This window comes from Vanacampus margaritifer, chromosome 17, assembly GCF_051991255.1.
Source record: "Vanacampus margaritifer isolate UIUO_Vmar chromosome 17, RoL_Vmar_1.0, whole genome shotgun sequence".
Classification (NCBI taxonomy): Eukaryota; Metazoa; Chordata; class Actinopteri; order Syngnathiformes; family Syngnathidae; genus Vanacampus; species Vanacampus margaritifer.
In genome coordinates this window covers 19984538-20002382 of record NC_135448.1, presented here as the reverse complement: position 1 = coordinate 20002382, position 17845 = coordinate 19984538, and the positions used below count along the sequence as shown (strand labels likewise).

The window sequence follows — 17845 nt, the reverse complement described above, 5'->3', positions numbered from 1 at the left end:
TGTCAGTTCCGCGTGAAAGCAAAATGCAAGCAACACGTACGAACGTACTAACAATGATAGAGTAAAATTTAAACACGTTTAAGGAATGTGAAAGACAACTAAACGATGTTAGAACCCGTCAAGCCTTCGCCGCGGACATTCCTATGAACAGATAAGCAAAGTCAGTATTTCTATTTTCAAGATATCGTTTGAATCCAAGGCGGGAAAAGTGGACGCCATATTCGTTGTTACTGTCACTTTTGTTGTTTTTGCTAGCTTTGTGTGTTTGTGTAATAGTTCAGTATCGATTCCCTTTTGGTGTCACAAGAATATCAACTCAAACAAACGTACTAATATTGACTATTGCACCAAACTGTTGACATATTTCTTCTCAGTATTTCAAAGCAATCCCAAAATAATTGAAGAATTCTTGTTACAGTAACACAAATGATTCGACATTATTGTTATGATTATTTGACAGATTTCTTTGGCTTGTTTTAGCGGCGGATCTGTCTCAGGCGGTGGTGAATCAGCTCAGCAGTCATCCACATATTTGGGGGACATTGGAAAGCTCCACCTTGAAGGCCTTCACGAGACTGACCAGCAGTTGACCGCACTTTGCTGCCAGGGTTTCACTTCGCCAAGCCAATCAAGTAAGTGTCGTTCAGAAGACGCTAACGACTCATAGACACAACATTTCATCAGTAAGTCACTGAAATACAGACCTCATAAAGTGCAAAAGGGTTTACTGTGTCGCCCCTCTTTTGGACAGTTTTTCACTTTGTCCACTAGATGTCACACTAGTACAACCAAAATGGTGTCTGTCTAGCCACTGAAATTCCTAAAACTGGATGGCTGAACAGGAAAAAAAAACAAGTGTTTGTGAGCGACCTTTTCCAGCTCTATCTCAAAATAATATCAATCACATCCCACTCATAACTGTCAGGTGTGGCGTTAGGCACAAGACCAGTTGTGTAATAATGAAGTTGTCGTCTTTCCTTGCCACAATTAAGACAATGAAGACAATGAAAGAGCACGCGAGGGCCAAATGAGTTTTCCGTGTATCTTACTGTCTGCGTTCAGTCGGAAAGTTTTGCTATTGGGTGAAAATAGTCGACGAAAAGGGAGAATCTTGCATCAGCCTTGGAATACAAAAAGCATATGGTCAGTGGTGTTTGGGTAGGAAATCAAAATGGTGGCACAACAAACACTTAGCTAGGCTACCAGGAATATGATTACTTCTGCTTGCAGGTTTTTTTCTTTTAATTTAACTTTTTATCAAGACTCATAAAGGTTGACAAATGTAATCACATTTTTGCTGGCAAGTTAGCACAGCAAACAACAGAATTTGTGGCAGGATTTTCCCTCAAAGCCATTTGAGCCCAAGTAAAAGATGTTGCTAATAATAATACATTTAGTGAAATGTGAATATATACAACAACAAGAGATTTTGCAGTTTAAGTTTTTAAATGAACAAAACGTGGCAACATCAAATTTTAGCTACCTTGCTAGCAAGCGTACGAACCAACAAAATGTATCCGATTTTCCCAACTAATGGTTCCATGTTTCGGCTGCTAATTGTCATTCGGAAGACTTTGACACAAACATATCACTGTATCATTATGATACTCATTTAACACGAAACCACTGCTTAAAAAGAATACAGATCTTTTCACCTCGGCGCCATCTACTGGAGCTTGCGGGTCACCGCCACACTTGCCCCAAAAGCCAAATACCTTTAAAGGCACGAGAGCTCGTCACTGTGAAAATACGCGTTGCTTTTTTTCAAACCTAATCTCACCATTTTGGACTTGTAAAAAGTTCCTGGTAGTCCAATAATGAGCCCAGATTAGCGTCAGCTGTTCCTGGAGAAACGCCGACGTGCTCCGCAGCCTTCCTGTTATTGCCGTTTAGGATTCTCAAGTGTTTATCAGCGCTCGGCTGTCTATTTGCATCCGTCAGTCTGTGTACATTCCCTGCATTTCACCACTTATTGTTGGAACGCGCCTTCCCGAGGGGTTCACCGGCGGGCCGGCGTCGCTGGAGCGTCTGCAGCTGCAGCACGCTCACGCACCCACGCGCGCGCACGCACACAGAGCTCCACGTCAGCTACTACCGCCACACTTGGCTTCTTCTTTGGCACGAACAGAAGCTCCCTCCTTCCACATGGACCTGGTCCAGAAGTTTTGAGAGCCAGACAAGGAAAAGCTGAAGAACCAGGATGAGTCTTAGCAAGTCATAGCCCATTAAAGTTCTATGAGGCCGAATTGTAAGGACATTGTAGCCAATTAGAAGCCAGAAGAGGAAAACAAATCCGCAAAACGCAACAACACAAGCAAATGTGTGTGTATGGAGTCAATCTTTTTGTTCTTTGTGGTTCCGAAACGGTCGTAGTCCACATGAAATACTGCACATGTTTACAAACCTTGCCAAAGCAGCAGGTGGCGCTACGAGCCCCAAGTAGAAGGCCATCTTGGCTAGCTGGAAACAATATTGATAAGTTATGGAAAAATCGTCTTCAAATTGTCCAAATCTGATCTTTGAGGTTTTTCTGCATTCCCACAAATGTTATTGTGATTTTTATTCTCCACGCCTTTTTTTGCCGTGTAACGACGCCCACATATGATACTTCCGATTTACACGGTTCAAACTTCAACTTGCTTCAAAAATTCGCGACTCCTGGGGTACATATCGTCTGATTCCACATGTCTTACTGTATTCACACCATTTAAGGTTAAATATCAACTTGTCCCCGTTCATTTTCAATTGGGAAGACATTGAACTTTTCCAACTTCTCATCATGACCAAGTGTCTGATTCTGCTCAGTGGCACAGTTGCTAAAGTGGATGATTTGATCATTTCTCTCTCAATTGACTTCATTAGCATTCTGCATGCATTCAAATCTTAGCATTCAGCTATTAGCATTTAGCATTCCCACGCAATTTCTCCAGAAATTGCGTGGGAATGCTAAATCCATTGCTATCAAATCTTGTCGTGTATTCCGTTGCTAAAATAATACAAATGTAGTGTTTTGTTAGCGCCGCACCGACTTTTGGGAGTTGTCAAAAGTGCGTTGGTGTTTTCTGCGCGGTTGCCATAGCGACACTTAGCTCATCCATCACATTGTTGCCCTTTTGAAAGGAGTTCACATAGCAAAGGTGCTTTATCTTGGGGTTGAATCTTTCAGTATTTTTAGCGTTCTTTGCATGAAATGTTGGCTAATCAATCATTGGGACGCGCGTTTCGTGGCCAAAGTCAACTTTCCCTCTGGCCATGACAGACTCGGCCATAAATTGTCTTTATGATGAGACATTTTTTGACTTGACATTTCTTGACTTCTTGGACGAAGTGCAGACCCTCAGGGTTGTTGCTGAGAAAGCCAGAAACACGTCAAAACTCGTGACTAATGACTTGCCAAGACTATAAGATGAAGTTGGCCGTCTCCTGCCGCTACCTTTAGCTAGGCGCTAACATTACAGCTGTTTGTTGCCACGGATACGACTTGTCAGTTGGAGGTTATTTTTCTTAGCGTGCTTAGAACTCACATCCCTTTGTTAGCATGGATGTTGCTAGTTAGCATAGAGTCATTTCGATTAGCATTCAAACCTTTTGTTAGCGTTGGTTGCGGGTGGCTAACGGCTAGCAGCTGCTTCTGGTTAGATTTCATAAGACACGGAACATTTTCCAGTTCTTAACGAGGACATCAAGCATATGAGAAGTCATTTTTTTTCTTTCTTTTTGGGTGAAAACGGCGGTCGCGATCAATCTCGGGGCTACTTCCCGTCTTCAAATCATCCACCTTGTTCATCTTTTCACCGTAACTCGAGCCGTTAAGACGTCGGCCCCGGCGGCTAATTTGTCTACGTGTGTCGCTTCCCCGACAAACTTCAGCCAGTTGAGTTGAGACGCCAACAGCAGTGGAAAGAAGGCGCACTCAGCCAGGGAGGATGCAGAGTTAGCGTGTGCATGTGACGACCCCCCGCCCCCGCCAGCTATTTAAGAGGTTTCAGGCGGCACGTCTAAACCAGACCCGAGCTTTAATTTGGCCTTAATCACCGCAACTGCTTCTCCTTTGCCAGGTTTTTCGTAATCATGTTTAACGACAGTTTTTTTTACAAGGCCGACATGAATAAACATGAGGTCAGCAGCCAGCCTCGTTAACATTCACACGTCAAATTGCAAGTCCAAGACGAAGCATGGAGCGGTCCGGCTGTTCCGGGCGACAACTCAGCTGGCGTCAAAGGCGTTTCAATTTGATCCAAATATTCTCCCGAACGTCTTCCCGGAACAGCTCGAGCTCGCCTTCCTCCCTTTTTTCACTTTCCACATGCAAAATGCTTGTTTTCTTTCCAAATATGACCTGCGTTCGTTCCCCCCCCGAGCGCCACCAGACCTTCATCAGCTTGCATCTCGCCTCGTGAGGAAGCGCATGCAAAGGTGCTGCGAAAGGGCTCTATTAGGGTTGATGGTCCAATTGGATGAATGTCGTCGTTGGGGTTATCAAAAATCCAGGCGTTATATATCATCAGTAAGAGCGTTTTATTAAGATAAAGGAATACAAGGGAAAATGTGAAAAGCTCCAACTTTCCAACTTAACCAAAGACCAAAAGTAGCTCGTAAGCACAAATTGCAAGTGATGACAAATTCGATTTGCTTCTCATGCTGTATCTTTTCATTTGCATGTGATTTTGAGAAATATCAGCAGCAGGAGATCGGAGGAGAAAGTGGAAAGTCATGAACGATTGATTTGTAGCATTGCGGCCGTCCTCCCATCCTGGTGGTGAAGTCAGACGTTTGGACAGCTGCTGGCCGGGGAGGATGCGGAGATTAGACCGAGCGGGTCGTGACACAATTGCTGGCTTTTCATTTCCGCTTCTCAGCTCCACTTTCTCTCTTTCCTGACGTGCTCTTGCTGACCGCTGTGGCGCTCGCCAGACGTCGTCTTAGCTACGGGCGGAGGGCCTCATTTTTGGCCTAACATGAGCAGATGGAAATTAGCTAGGAAAAAGCTCCTCAATTAGATATATTCAGTGTATCCTTGCGTTTTCATTTGGTGGTCATTATTTCATGTTTATATGTTAAGTTGTTTGTTTCTTTTTAAATATCTCAAACAAATCAATTTGCCAATTATTTCATGTGATGAATACACCATTAAAAGTGATTGAGGTTAAAAATAACTTAAGATATGTAAAAAACAAAAACATATTTTTTATAGAATGTATTTTATTAAGGCCATTTTCAGAAGTAACATTTTTATATTTTGTCCAGAATGAATTTGGTTACTTCCTTTTTTTTCTTTTTATACCTTAAAATCGAAAATGTTCCACTAGTTGTCGATTAAAGATGACGTCACCTGCGCTGAGGAAGTCGCTAACGACCAATCACGGCTCAGTTTGCTGACCAAAGCCAGAAAACAGGTGAGCCATGATTGCTCGTTACAGGTGACGTCATCTTTAATCCACAACAAGTGGAAACATTCGTTTTATTCATTGTACATGAAAAATAATCAAGTCATCAAATTCATTTTGGACAAAATGTGAACTTTTTACTGCTGAAAAAGGCTCAATGAGTCAAGTATGCCTTACAGGGTTTCTAGCAAGCAAAAAAGGAATCAAAGTCCAAAAATGTTTCCAACATTTCAACCGATATTACAGGCCTCTTAACGTAGTTGTTGAGTTGGTGTGCAGACCTCCGCCAAGGCCCCAAAAACTCCAAACGTACGGTCGTGTCCTGTAGGTGGCAGTACAACTTTCACAGACGGCAAACTTTTCTTTTTTTGGCGTCTTGTCCCCATCGCAACATCTTTCTCTGCATGTGGTGACGCGCTGGCCCGTTTTTTAGCCAGTCGTCCGTCCATGTCGTGAGCAACGCGTGCAGGACGAAGGCTTTTCTTGGTTTTGGCCGCACGTTGAACCACTTTCAACAAATCAGAGTGTCCCCAACCAGCCAAAAGTCTTTTCGAGGAAGACGATTGCATTTGTTTTCATTGTGGTGCGGCCTCCCAAGTCGTCCTCTATACATCATATAGCGCCGCTAAAAATACTCAATGCGGTGTGGAGTCGTGGCAAAATGGCTGACAATAACGTTATGGCGTTCATCTTGTGTTCTTTTTTCAAATTGCTTTGAAGTTTCTTCAACTTCCAACTGTTATGTGAAAATGTCCACTAAATAACAATCCGTGCAGTGGACTGTGACCACTTTCCAATATTTTGTCCGCACATTCTTGAGAAGATTGCGCCCTGAAATGACGGAAAAGCGCCGACAGGAGATGAGGAGGCGTTCTGCTGACACGTCGCGCACACGCACACGCAATGCTGATTTTACGAGAGCAGACATTATTCGATGCTGCGTTTCTGACATAAACAAAACGCTGACTCGTCTGCACTCGCACTTTAATGCAAGCTTGTAAACGCGTCAAAGGCCACATGCAAGAAGCCGTTAACTTTTCAGCCGATTCGGATCGAGACGCAGATGCAGGATTTCCTCTCCCAGTTTTGCTAGCGTTGACAAATATCGCAGTTTCCGGAATCTTTTTCAGCCCGCGAACCAACGAAGCAGAACGTTGCCGTGACTGTCCATCAACGCCAAACGTCTGCTGTTTTCTTTCCCAGCTGATCTCAGCTGATCCCGTCCCCCAACTCTGCCTTCTCTCTGAATCCCACCTCAGAAGCGAGGAAATCCTCCGCTTGACTTCAACGCTCTCTTCTGTGTCAGTTCCGTTCGCACGGAACGACAAACTGGGAAACTGGTCTTTGAATGACAGCGTCCCATCATTCACAAATTGCTTAATACATCTGGGAAACATTCATCACATCTTGGCTGGATTGATGACTTTACTTTGGAGTCAGCCAGCCCTCCCTCAAGCGTCTCCAGTTTTTTTGCTAGAAAGTTTTTTTGTTTTTTTTTCAATCCTGCGAGTTTCGCATCCCCAAGTGAAAGTCCGGAAGAATAACTGAAGAAGAGCCGTCTCAACTCCCCCCCCCGACTGGCCGACGGGCTCGCCCACGCTGGTGTTTACGTTCCCAGACCAACTTGATCGTAATTCAGCAGGCCGCCGCCGCTCATCGGCACAAAGCTGACGTCTTTATTTACACGCTTGCTTGGTGCTTGTCAAGTGCAGACATGTTTGCTTTTGTTCCAATTACAAAGTGCTTACATTATGCAGACTTAATCGTCTCATCGGGAACGGCAGCTATCGAGTGATATTAACGAGGCTGTGGATGGTTCAATGACGCAGGAGAAATTCAGCAAATAATCAAAAGCCAGGCCGGATGTTTGTGAGGAAATCTGAATCAAGGACATTTCAGATCGTCTTGGGTACCGTGAAGAAAAAGAAAAGAAAAAAAAGAAAACCATTGTGGAAACCAACGGAAATGTCTCCAGCCAAATCGGACACTTTTCGTCCTTTTGCTTTCCTTTCCCAAAAGTCTTAAAGGTCGCCGTCGCCAATGTTTGCCAGACCGTTTTCAGGGATGACATAAATGGATTTGCTCTTTTTCTGCCTGCTTCGCCGCCTCACGCTTTGGGCTTCGTCGCACTCTGAGAAGGACAAGTAGGCGGCGATGCTGTTCCTGACGCCGTAGCTTAGCATGTTGTCGTCGCGGTGGCTCGTGCCGCTCAGCTGCGTCCTGGTTCGGAAGAAGTTCACATAATGAACGAGGGTTTGTTTGCGCGTCGCGGTCGCCGTCTTTTGGCTTTACCCGTCTTTCTTCGTCCGGTCAGCGTGGCGTCTCATAACAACCGGCGCAACATCTGTCGGTGGCGCCGTTGGGTCGGACTGACGCGGCGACGTCAGCGTACAGCACAGGCCGTCCGCAAAGTCTTGAAAGGAAGAAGAAATCCACGTCAAGCGTCGTTGCGCACGTCGGACAGTTTTTTCTACACGGCCTCACCGTAGTAGTGGTTGATCAAGTCTTCCAGGCACCGGAAGGTGAGGCCGGGGGAGATGTAGTACCAGCCGTTGTCCAGTCGGCGGATACGATAGTGCCGTATCATGCTGTGCCTGACTGACAGCACGTACATGCCTCAAAACAAACGTGTATTTCAGTTTTCAGTTCAGAGTCCAGTTCTTTTCAGGAAGTTGCGGCAGTGCAAAAAAAAAAAAAGCAGAAGTCCTGCGCTGTGCGTTTTATCTCACGCTTCGTCACCGGAGACATTTGCATGAGTCACGAAAGGTTGCAGACAATCAAGTGTTTGTCATGAAAGCTAAGACGAAGACGCTCGTGTTTGAAGCCAGCAAATATCAAAAGCTAGGATCCCCCCCCGAACATTTCCACTTTGGAGCTTCCTCACCTCGCTCCGTGGAGCTCTCCCGCACCAGGAAGGAGCCAAGCCTGTTTCCAGGCAGAAGCAGAAGCTCCTCGGCCTTCTGCCTGGTCACGCCCTCCAAAAGCCACCTGAGGGAGCAAAGAACAACTCGCTCCACAAGTCCCATCAGACCGTGTCCTTTTTCAGCCGGACTCACCCATGGTACACTTTGGCCACATGCATCCCGGGGATGTAGTTCTCCTTTCCCGTCTGGAGCGAGCGGACTTTCCACCAGTAGGCCTGCCTGCGCACCCCACAAACAAAAGGGGAATCCGAGTCCCAAGTGGCCTCGATTGATGTTTGTAAAACTGCAAAGGTGTTTGCATACTGTGCGACGATGCCGAGCTTCTGTCCGATCCTGAAGATGGGCTCGCTGACGTCGGGGCTTGGGTAGTCGGCAAGCACGACCGCCGTGTCCTCGGAGCCTGCAAAGTACGCCGTCATGTTCATCCAAGTCGCTCCACACAACGCAAAACGTGCTGCATTCGAACATCTGCTTGTCTTTGCCATGCCTCGTTAGACGTCCCACTTTCTGCTTTTGCCTTCAACGCAACGAGATTTCTCCGGTCAACTTTGCTTTTGAGGAGAGGAGCTCACCTTTCCCAGAACTTCCGTGATCTCCGCCGTCAAGGTTGTTGCGGGTGCTCGAGCCTCGCATCGCGTTGCCCATCCTGAAGTCGGCGCGACGCGTCTGCCGTCTTAGCTTCCTCCGCGATCTTAACACAGCATGAGCAGTAATGGGGAAGCGGAGTGACATTTGATTGTGTGATTTTGCTCAGCCCCGAGCCCTGAATGTGCAACCTTCCGGTTGTTAAAAAACAAAAAAATCATTTTGCAAGTTGTGGATTTGAGGGAAACCCCCCGAAAAACTTGCATCAAGTGTCTTGAGAGCGATGATGGATCATTTTGGTTGACGTGTCGACACAGTCTAGGAGAGCAATGACTCGTTCGAGTGCGACTGACTGACGGTTTCCTGCCAGCAAATGAGGAAGCGCACCTGCCCGTGGGTGCGTTTCATTTATTCACTTCTTGTGACGATTGCTGCATTGAATTCTGGACTACGACGATAAGTGATTGTGCAAACCTCCCGTTTTGTGTCTTTGGAGTTTCACATTCAGCAGATGAGATGGCTTCTTTCACACCTCTTTTAAATCCGGGGTCCTCTCGGTCTGTCTGTCGGGTCTTGGCGATGGCAAATCTGTTCCGCAAGTCTTGTAGATCCGCAGTTGACCCGACAGGTGTTATGACGAAGCTCATAATGGCGAGTGCCCAGGACTTTCCCTGAGCAGCCTCGAATGGATTGTTCGTGGCTTCCGCTTGATATCTGCTGGTTTGTAAGCCGTTTTCTGGGATTCATCAAGGCAGCAGATGCTTTCCGTCCGTGGCTGACGTCGACCACATTTGGATGTCTGAACGCTGCAAGGACATTTCCACACCCTCCGTCGAAAAGGACAAAATTACCCACTGGAAGGATTTATTTTTTTTCCCTTACAAGCCAAAGTCCCCATATGCTCGTCACGGTTGCCTTTTTTTTCTTCCAGGGTTCATTTCTCCCTAAATGATAGACATTCCACATGCTGCGCCACCGCTGGTTAGCGCCACCGCTGGTTAGCGCCTCGTGGCTGCGAATAGCATCTAAAAGAAGAAGCAAGTCTGGCTTGAGTGGAAACCGCAAGAGTGAGCCGGCCTGCGCTTTTTCTTGCATGCTGATGATATGTCTCGTCTCTCCACGTGTTTGTTGTTGCTGTACTTGTTAACCTCGTTGCTGTTTTGGCAGCAGCGAAGTGCGGAGGAACAGGAAGTCCAATGGCTCCGAAGTCGCACCGTTTGGAATTTCACCTCAAATAGGCAAAACTGAAGAGTTGTTATTGAACAGAAAAAAGAGCTCAGAGTGCCGCAGTTCAGTTGGTCAAAGAAATGTGGTGACGATGTCAACGGATTCTTATCCAGATCAGGAATCGTCACTATTCTTACTTGACTTTTGTTGTTTTATTTTGAACAGCAGTTCACGTGACATTTTTTTTTTAAAGGATCTTGGTTTCACTTGGACTTCCTCCACCCCAGACCAGAAACGTTCTCTCCTGTACAAAAATCACTGACAGAAAAGCCCATAGAACCTTCTTTGGTTGCTGTTCTTGTGAAAGCCCCACTCATCAGAATCACATCACGTCTTCGGAACCGCCGTCATCCGGTGCAAAGTGGCGTGATGGCATTGGGCTCGTTGGGTCACTTTCGGGTTATTCCAAGACAGAAGAGCTCCGGTGCAGTCAGTATTGAATAACTTGGAATCCCTTCAGATCATTTTCTGTGCAAAGAGTGAAAGTCTTTTGTGAGGGGCCACCTGTGCGCTCGTACCCCCCCCCCCCCCCCCCCCACACACACCACCAGCACCTCAAGGGAGTCTTTACGTGCTGGGCTGGGCCACTGCGGGCGACCTTGCCAGCCATCCCTGCCAAGCCCAAAACGAGATAATGAGAGTGCGCTGCCTTCAGACGTCCCGATGGGAGCTGAGCATTTATGGCCATGTCATCATCTATGACCGCCATCACGCGGCAGGGAGCTCTTTTCAACATGCACCTGCGCAAACGGCGCCCGCCCTCCTTCATCCTCGCAAAGTCACATCTGATAGCGCCTTTCAAATATATCCAAAGCGTCATTTTGCTTTTGCAGTCAAGTGACCTTAACAGAAGCACGTCAGTTTGTCGAACCCGGATGATGCACTTATTTGCAGGCAAAGTGAAGCAGAGCTGCGATTGCATAATGAAGGCAAAGCTCCAAGCCTTCTTTCCCACTTGTCAAATTCTCTGCTTTGTCTCATTGACACTTCCACAAGGATCTTGACTTTTTTTTTTTTTTACTCTGAGAAGCGTTCCAAAGCGTGCTACTGTTTGCCAACATCACTCGACTTTATCGTCCGTCCGTATTCGGCAAAACCATCCCTTTATGTAAGCGCAACTGCTTCACTATGATAGGATTGTATGAGTCACATCAGGATTCGGCAAAAAAACTGCTCATTCATGCAAGATTCACTCACAAAACTGGACTTGTTGGACTTGTTGGTTTTGGATGCCAGCGTCTGCGATTCAAGCAGCAACGAATCCGTCATCCGTCCAAGCAAACAGCCAGTGTTCAGGATCACGGATTTGGAGCTGGGATTTGTGCCAATAAAGTCAAGTCTAAGTCTAAGCTAACTTGGGGACTGCACTCTGGATTGGTCGCCGGTCAGTCCTGCCAAAGATTCGTCAGGTTTTCCCGCGACACGTTCTGTCCTGTGCCTACCGACTGCTCCGTCCTGAAATTTCGTCGCCGATCTCCGGAATGTTGGAGCCCTTTTCTAGGTCTTTCTGAGAGAGAAAAAAACTCAAGCTTCTTTCCACAACAGAAATGGAACTCGCCATACAATCTTTTGACAAGCATCATATCGCGATATATTGAGTACAAACATCTCAAACTGATTGTGGTTTGTATGAAACTTCAAAATGAAAACTCCTTCCAACAGTTGCTTTATGAACTCAAAAGAAAGACAATCAGCTCCGTTCTTCACAGTGTTGCGACTCGTTGTGATAAAACAAAAATCAATATTGCAATATTTTGTCCTCTTAAGTCATCATGTCCTAGAAAAGATGAGCCGGCATTGCGGGATCAGTGGCGCTTCGGTTCCAATGTCTTCGGCTTTGTGTTCATCAGCCGGCGTCGCCGGGAAAAGTCCAAAGCAATAATTGCTCACAGGTTTTTCTCGTGGCCTCCTTTAGCGCTGGCTTGACTTTTTCTGTGAGTTGACGTTGCGTAAACCACTGTGACGACGTCAAGTTGTTGTTTTTAGCCGCGCCAGGATGTGCCGTGCTCTAAATCCAGTTTACGACTTCAGAATTTAGGAACAGATGGAGAATATCAAGCAAGCGGGACCTCCACGCGCTTCCCAACATTGATGTGCATCATAAACTATTTGAAAAATGTCGAGAGACATCAGTTCACACTAAAAATAGATTTTCCTTCTGCTGGAGTTTGTTCCGTCCAATTCAGCGCTGCTAATAGCAACGCCATCGCTCGACGTATTGCAACCCAACGAAAAACCAAATATTCTTCTGTTGTTGTAAGCTCTTACTTTTCTCAGCCCAAACTTTGTATGGATTTGCGCATATTGGCCTTATTCACCTGCGAGACAAAAGCAATCGCTTGCACAGTCATGCTCAATCGGAAGAGTTGATACAAGCGCCATCAATCATCGCATTTGAAATCAACAAAGAACAAATTGTGCGCCTTGTTCAGAGCATGTGAGCTATTACTTGTCAGGTCAAACGTCTTTAGCAGGAAGATCAGAGGCAAGATCATGTCATCACTTGAGCGCATAATCGATCGCTCACGTGTCATCCTGATGTTGCTCTCACGGAAGACTATGACATTCCGATCTTGTCCACAAAATGCGCTTACAAAACGGGCCCGTCCCGCTGTACACTTGTTGTCGTTTCAAGATTCCTCGAGCCGTGGTGAACCCTGAGGCCGCCGGCTGCGGTCGCCAGCAGGTCAGCCGGCTTCAACAAGGCAACGCATTGCGACCGCGGGCGGCGCACACGCGACCAACAAACCTTTGTTGTCCATTTACAGCCGAGACGGACGCACAGAAACGCTTTTGTTTGTTTCCGCCAACCGAGTCGCCACCAAACGGCCGTCACATATCTTTTGTGGTGTGCACGCCACAGATTTAACGGGATGCTTTAGATTCGATTTTTTGGGGGATGCGAGGACATATTTGAATGTTTTCGGAAAACAAGAAAAAAACAAATTGTTTTTATGGATTTTATAAGTTCAAAGACGCTTGCGTAATTATGAACAATATGAGGCTAATGTTGTGCTTCCTCACACAACAAAATGGACGTTGCATTCCAATAAATGCTCCGACACGTTGACCCACTCTGGGCGAGTTTGCGCATTCTTACACGGACTCTTACCAGAACTGCTTCAGATGAATTTGTTCTTTTTTTTGCCCGTTTGTGAGCTTGAGACCGCAGCTCTATAAAGCGGTTCAAATGAGCGTAGCGTTCCGTCCATATGTTCAAAAAGCAAGGCAGCTTGAATCCCGAGACCTCGCTTGATCTTATAACCTTCCTCCAAGTCTCAAAAATGACAGTATGGGAAAAAAAAAATCAACAACAGCTACTGTACTTTCTGTTTAAATGATCGTTTCTCTATAAATGACAACAGCTCAAATCAGTAGTGGTTCATAATAAGCATAACGAGCTGCGACTGTTTTCATTCTTGCGCAGCCACTTGTTGCTAGGCAGACTTGCGAGTGTCAAAGTCTTCAATACATTCATGCCAGGATGGAATCATTGCTTTGCATTTCATGTCAAGCCGCATCCAACACATGCTGATACCTTTTGACATCATCTGTCTTTGGACAAAGTGGCGCACTTTGAAGCGTATTTGCGATGCCGATTGACTTTGAAGCTCGACTGTAATTCTTCCCAAACACGCTCTTGACTAGAGGCCATCTCTTCGAGTAGATGTGGGGGCTTTAATGAGAGGATTTTCACTTTTGAGTCCCGCGTCTGTTGACACCCGATGACAGCATTTAGCGGTTGTTAGCGCAGCTCACAGAAGCAGTTGTGTTGGCCTCCTTGTTTGTTCTCCGAATTGAAAATACAAACGCAGCTTGCCCGGTTGGGCCCTGGTGTCTGACGGTCGTTGCTAGTTTTCAGTGCTGATTTCATCCAGGAGGTGCTTGATGTGACGTCGGTCCAAACAAAAACCGGAACGAGACGGCCGGGAATAGGATCTTGGGCTTGGATCTGGATGACATCATGGTTTAATGTTGCGCATGTGTGCAGCAAACGGCTGCCATGCACAAGTTTTTGGTGTCTTTGAGGATTATTCAATGGTTGATCTTGACAGGACCACCATCAAGTTACACTCTCATATTTATTACATTCTGACTGATGATGAGCCAAAAGACCAGTTCATGCTTGCATAATTGAAGAGGATGAAACGTCATGTATGTTATTTTGGTGGCAAACGTTGAAATCAAGTGAATCCTGTCCAGTCAACCTCCTCCTCTGTGGCAAAGATCAAAGAGGAGCACATGTGGTCCTGCTGAAGGGGTTTTAACAAGAGGTTCTTTAGGTCTACCCGTCAAACCCTAACCACTGGATCTTCAAGAGGAGGAGGATGAAGATGAAAGGGACCCCGAATAATTGGGGGTCGGAGGAGCAGGTGAAGGCACAAGGAAGTTCAGGACTGTGAGAAGGCGCTAAACCGGTCTGAGATGGAAGAAGCAGAATGTGGAGAAGCAGAATGTGGAGAAGAAATCCGAGAGGAGGAGGAGGAGAGTTTGGGGATGTCTGTTAGGAGGAGGAGGAGGAGCTGAAGAGTGAAAGTGGAGCAGCGGGAGAAAATCAGCATGTCAAAGCTGGTTGACGTCATGGTGGACTTTTAACACTCGGCGCTCGCTGGCTCGCTCGCTCTGTGTGGGGATGTGACGGTTGGGTGGAGAATGCGGCACGCACACGCGGAACTCTGCATGAGCAGCACTTGAAGCGCCGTTTTGGAGTGGATGCACGTGAGGCTCCTCACCAGGGATGAGTTGGCTCCTCTTGTGGATTCTAACTGCGGTCGGGATTCTAAAGGTACAGTTCAGGATTCTAGAGTTTCCCACACCGCAATCGTCTCATTCGATCCATGAAAGTGCATTTGTTTGCTTCATGTAACTTTTTGCCAGTTCATTTCCACCGTGCACATTTTCAGTATTAAGTCCACTTTGGCGACACCATGTGGACATCAGGGTCACTGCATCCCTGATGTACGGAAGAGGATTAGGGCCGGTGAAGAGAAGAAAAAAATGGTTGGCAGGATTCTGACTTTAAAGTCAGAATCCTGTGATTAACGTCAGAATTTTCACTTTAAAGTCAGAATTCTGAGAATGAAGTGAAAATCCTGCCAAGCCTTTTTTTCCCCCACTTCACTAACCCTAATCCTCTTCTGTATTGAACTTTATCTTTAAAAAGCAACTTCCGTCTTCTTTGGAAAGCGGTGGATTTCTAAATGCGCGTTTTTGCGACTTGCTGCCCGCCAGGCCTCCTCCCGGAATTCCACTGCCATGCCGCCGGCGGTCCCGTCGCCGTCGGCCGAGCCCTTCAACATCACGCGGTACTGCCGGTGGCCTTGCGAGTGTCCCGCCGAGCCCCCCGCCTGCCCGCCGGGCGTCAGCCTCCTGATGGACGGCTGCGACTGCTGCCGGGCGTGCGCCCAGCAGGTGGGCGGGGTGTGCAACGAGAGGGACACCTGCGACCACCACAAGGGGCTGTACTGCGACTACAGCTCGGACAAGCCGAGGTACGAAAAGGGCTTGTGTGCATGTAAGTGTCCAGCTCTGCCGCGCGCGGGTCTGCGTAGACCCGCCGTCATCCGGGTCATGGTCGTCCGCAAAAGTTGAATGGAGCCAATTAGACTGAATCCAAAAGACTTCTTCACTTCTCAGTTTTGGCTGTGAAGTCCTCCTGTTTATGGCTCGGGTCCACTGTGGCTTGTTGTTGTTTTTGGTTTGGTGAGGACGGCGCTGCCGGGTGAGTGCTTGAAGCCAAAGTCTGTGGAAGGGTTCTTCACTCCTGGAACTGAATTGAATGAACGGACTGCTTTGAACCTGGACACGCGAGGGAGGGTTTACTTCCTCAAAGCGGAGGTCCTCTCGGACCCACGGCAGACGCCAAACTGGAGTCGTCCACCCCCAAAACTGAGAACTGAACAAGCCTTTTGGCTTGCTGGTCTTCAACGAGCAAGAAGACACCAGTTGACTCCATTCAACTTCTTATGATGACCATAACCTTGGATGATGTGCAAGAAGTCATGTTTCCATATGTGTCCCCCCCCCCCAAAAAAAACCAACCTCCCACCCCGCCCACCTGTCAGACATGGTGGGCACCGGCTGCGAGCACGACGGCGTCATCTACCGCAACGGGCAGAGCTTCCAGCCGAGCTGCAAGTACCAATGCGTGTGCGTCAACGGCGCCATCGGCTGCGTGCCGCTCTGCACCCGCTCCCAGCCGCCGCGCGTCTGGTGCCAGAACCCGCGCCGCGTCAAGGTGCCGGGACAGTGCTGCGAGGAGTGGATCTGCGACCAGACCAGGAGGGGGCGCAAGACGGCGCCCAGGCACGCCGTGGACGGTAAGAAGGTTCGGGGACAGGAGGCGGCGTGGCGACCGCTTCTCCGTTGCCGGGAGAGTAACGCCGGCGTGTGTGCGTGTGTCAGCGCCCCCTGCTGGGCTGAGCGGCTGGCACGAGAACTGCGTGAGCCAGACCACCTCGTGGAGTCCCTGCTCCAAAACCTGCGGACGCGGACTCTCCCTGCGCGTCTCCAACGCCAACCGGCGCTGCGAACTGGTTAAGGAGTCGCGGCTGTGCAACCTGCGGCCGTGCCACGTCGACATGGCCCGGCACATCAAGGTGCAAATGTGCTCCAGTGCCACCTCGTGCGCTTCCTTCTGTACTTCTTCACATTCCTTGCTTTCTTCCTTCTTTTCTTCTTCATACTATCTTTTTTCTTCCTTCCATTGTTGCTTCCTTCATCTTTTCTCTTTTCCTTCCTTTTATCCCTCATTTCATGTCATCTTTTTTCTTCCTTCCATTCCTTTCACCCTTCCTTCTTTACTTCCTTCCTTTTTGACAACCTTTCTTCCTTTTTTCCCTCATTTCATGTCCATCCTTCTTTTCTTCCTTCCTTCCTTCCTTCCTTCCTTTCCCTCACCCTCATGTTGCTCCGCGCTGTTGTTATTATTCCAATGAGTTTGAAGTCCGCCGCTTGTTGTCCCCGGTGACGTTCAGGCGGGCAAGAAGTGCTTGAACGTGTACCGCGAGGAGCGCGCGTCCAACATGAGCATCTCGGGCTGCACCAGCACCAGGCAGTACCGGCCCAAGTACTGCGGCGCGTGCACGGACGAGCGCTGCTGCATCCCGTACAAGTCCAAGACGGTGGAGGTGGACTTCGTGTGCCCGGACGGCTCGACGCTCTCGTGGAAGCTGATGTGGGTGCAGGCCTGCTTCTGCAACCTGAGCTGCAAGAACCCCAACGACGTCTTCGCCGAGCTGGAGAACTACTACGGCTACCCCGAGGTCATGAACTGATAAGGCCACACCCCTTTTCACAACATTTCACTCTCCTTCATATTTGCCCTTTTGAGATTTGTAACTCTTCTTTTCTTCCCCATTGGAAAAATGTGTAAATAGTGAAGCGATGTGTTTCCACAAGGCAATTTCGAAAAAGAGACTTCAATGTAAATGTCAAGTTGTTGTTTTTGACCCTAATCCAACAAGGACAAAAATAAACACTTCATATTTATAATGATATTGTATTCAACTGAAATGTTTTTCTAGTCATTTTTCATTTCTTAAACCTTTATATGACTTGAAAAAACAACAGCAAATATATAGTAGACCAAAATACTCTTTTTTTTGGGGGGGGGGGATTCCCTGTGCGTGTGTTTGGCCTTGAACCCGTTGGTGGGTGCGCTTGTGGTGTGAAGCTTTCTGTTGCCCTCAAATTGTGGGCCTTTAACATCAATCGTCAAAG

At 47.5% G+C, this 17845-nt stretch overlaps 2 protein-coding genes across 4 annotated transcripts; one reads left to right on the top strand and one right to left on the bottom strand.

Annotated features, from left to right (window-relative positions):
* The first annotated feature begins 4 nt into the window (after positions 1-4).
* Positions 5-17620, top strand: ccn4a (cellular communication network factor 4a). Of its 2 annotated transcripts, XM_077548285.1 has the most exons (6): positions 5-160; positions 481-632; positions 15356-15638; positions 16189-16443; positions 16529-16722; positions 17101-17620. In XM_077548285.1, exons 3-6 carry the CDS (start codon positions 15380-15382, stop codon positions 17398-17400), a joined length of 1008 nt encoding a protein of 335 aa, XP_077404411.1. In that variant the 5' UTR covers positions 5-160; positions 481-632; positions 15356-15379; the 3' UTR covers positions 17401-17620. The 2 variants fall into 2 exon arrangements, with proteins under 2 accessions (XP_077404411.1, XP_077404409.1); XM_077548283.1 differs by lacking the exons at positions 5-160; positions 481-632 and adding an exon at positions 10667-14909.
* Positions 7041-9415, bottom strand: sla1a (Src like adaptor 1a). Of its 2 annotated transcripts, XM_077548287.1 has the most exons (7): positions 8884-9415; positions 8615-8711; positions 8444-8530; positions 8272-8375; positions 7872-8003; positions 7680-7800; positions 7041-7607 (listed from the first exon to the last, which is right to left on the bottom strand). In XM_077548287.1, exons 1-7 carry the CDS (start codon positions 9041-9043, stop codon positions 7409-7411), a joined length of 900 nt encoding a protein of 299 aa, XP_077404413.1. In that variant the 5' UTR covers positions 9044-9415; the 3' UTR covers positions 7041-7408. The 2 variants fall into 2 exon arrangements, with proteins under 2 accessions (XP_077404413.1, XP_077404412.1); XM_077548286.1 differs by having other exon boundaries at positions 8444-8711.
* Positions 17621-17845: the final 225 nt, after the last annotated feature.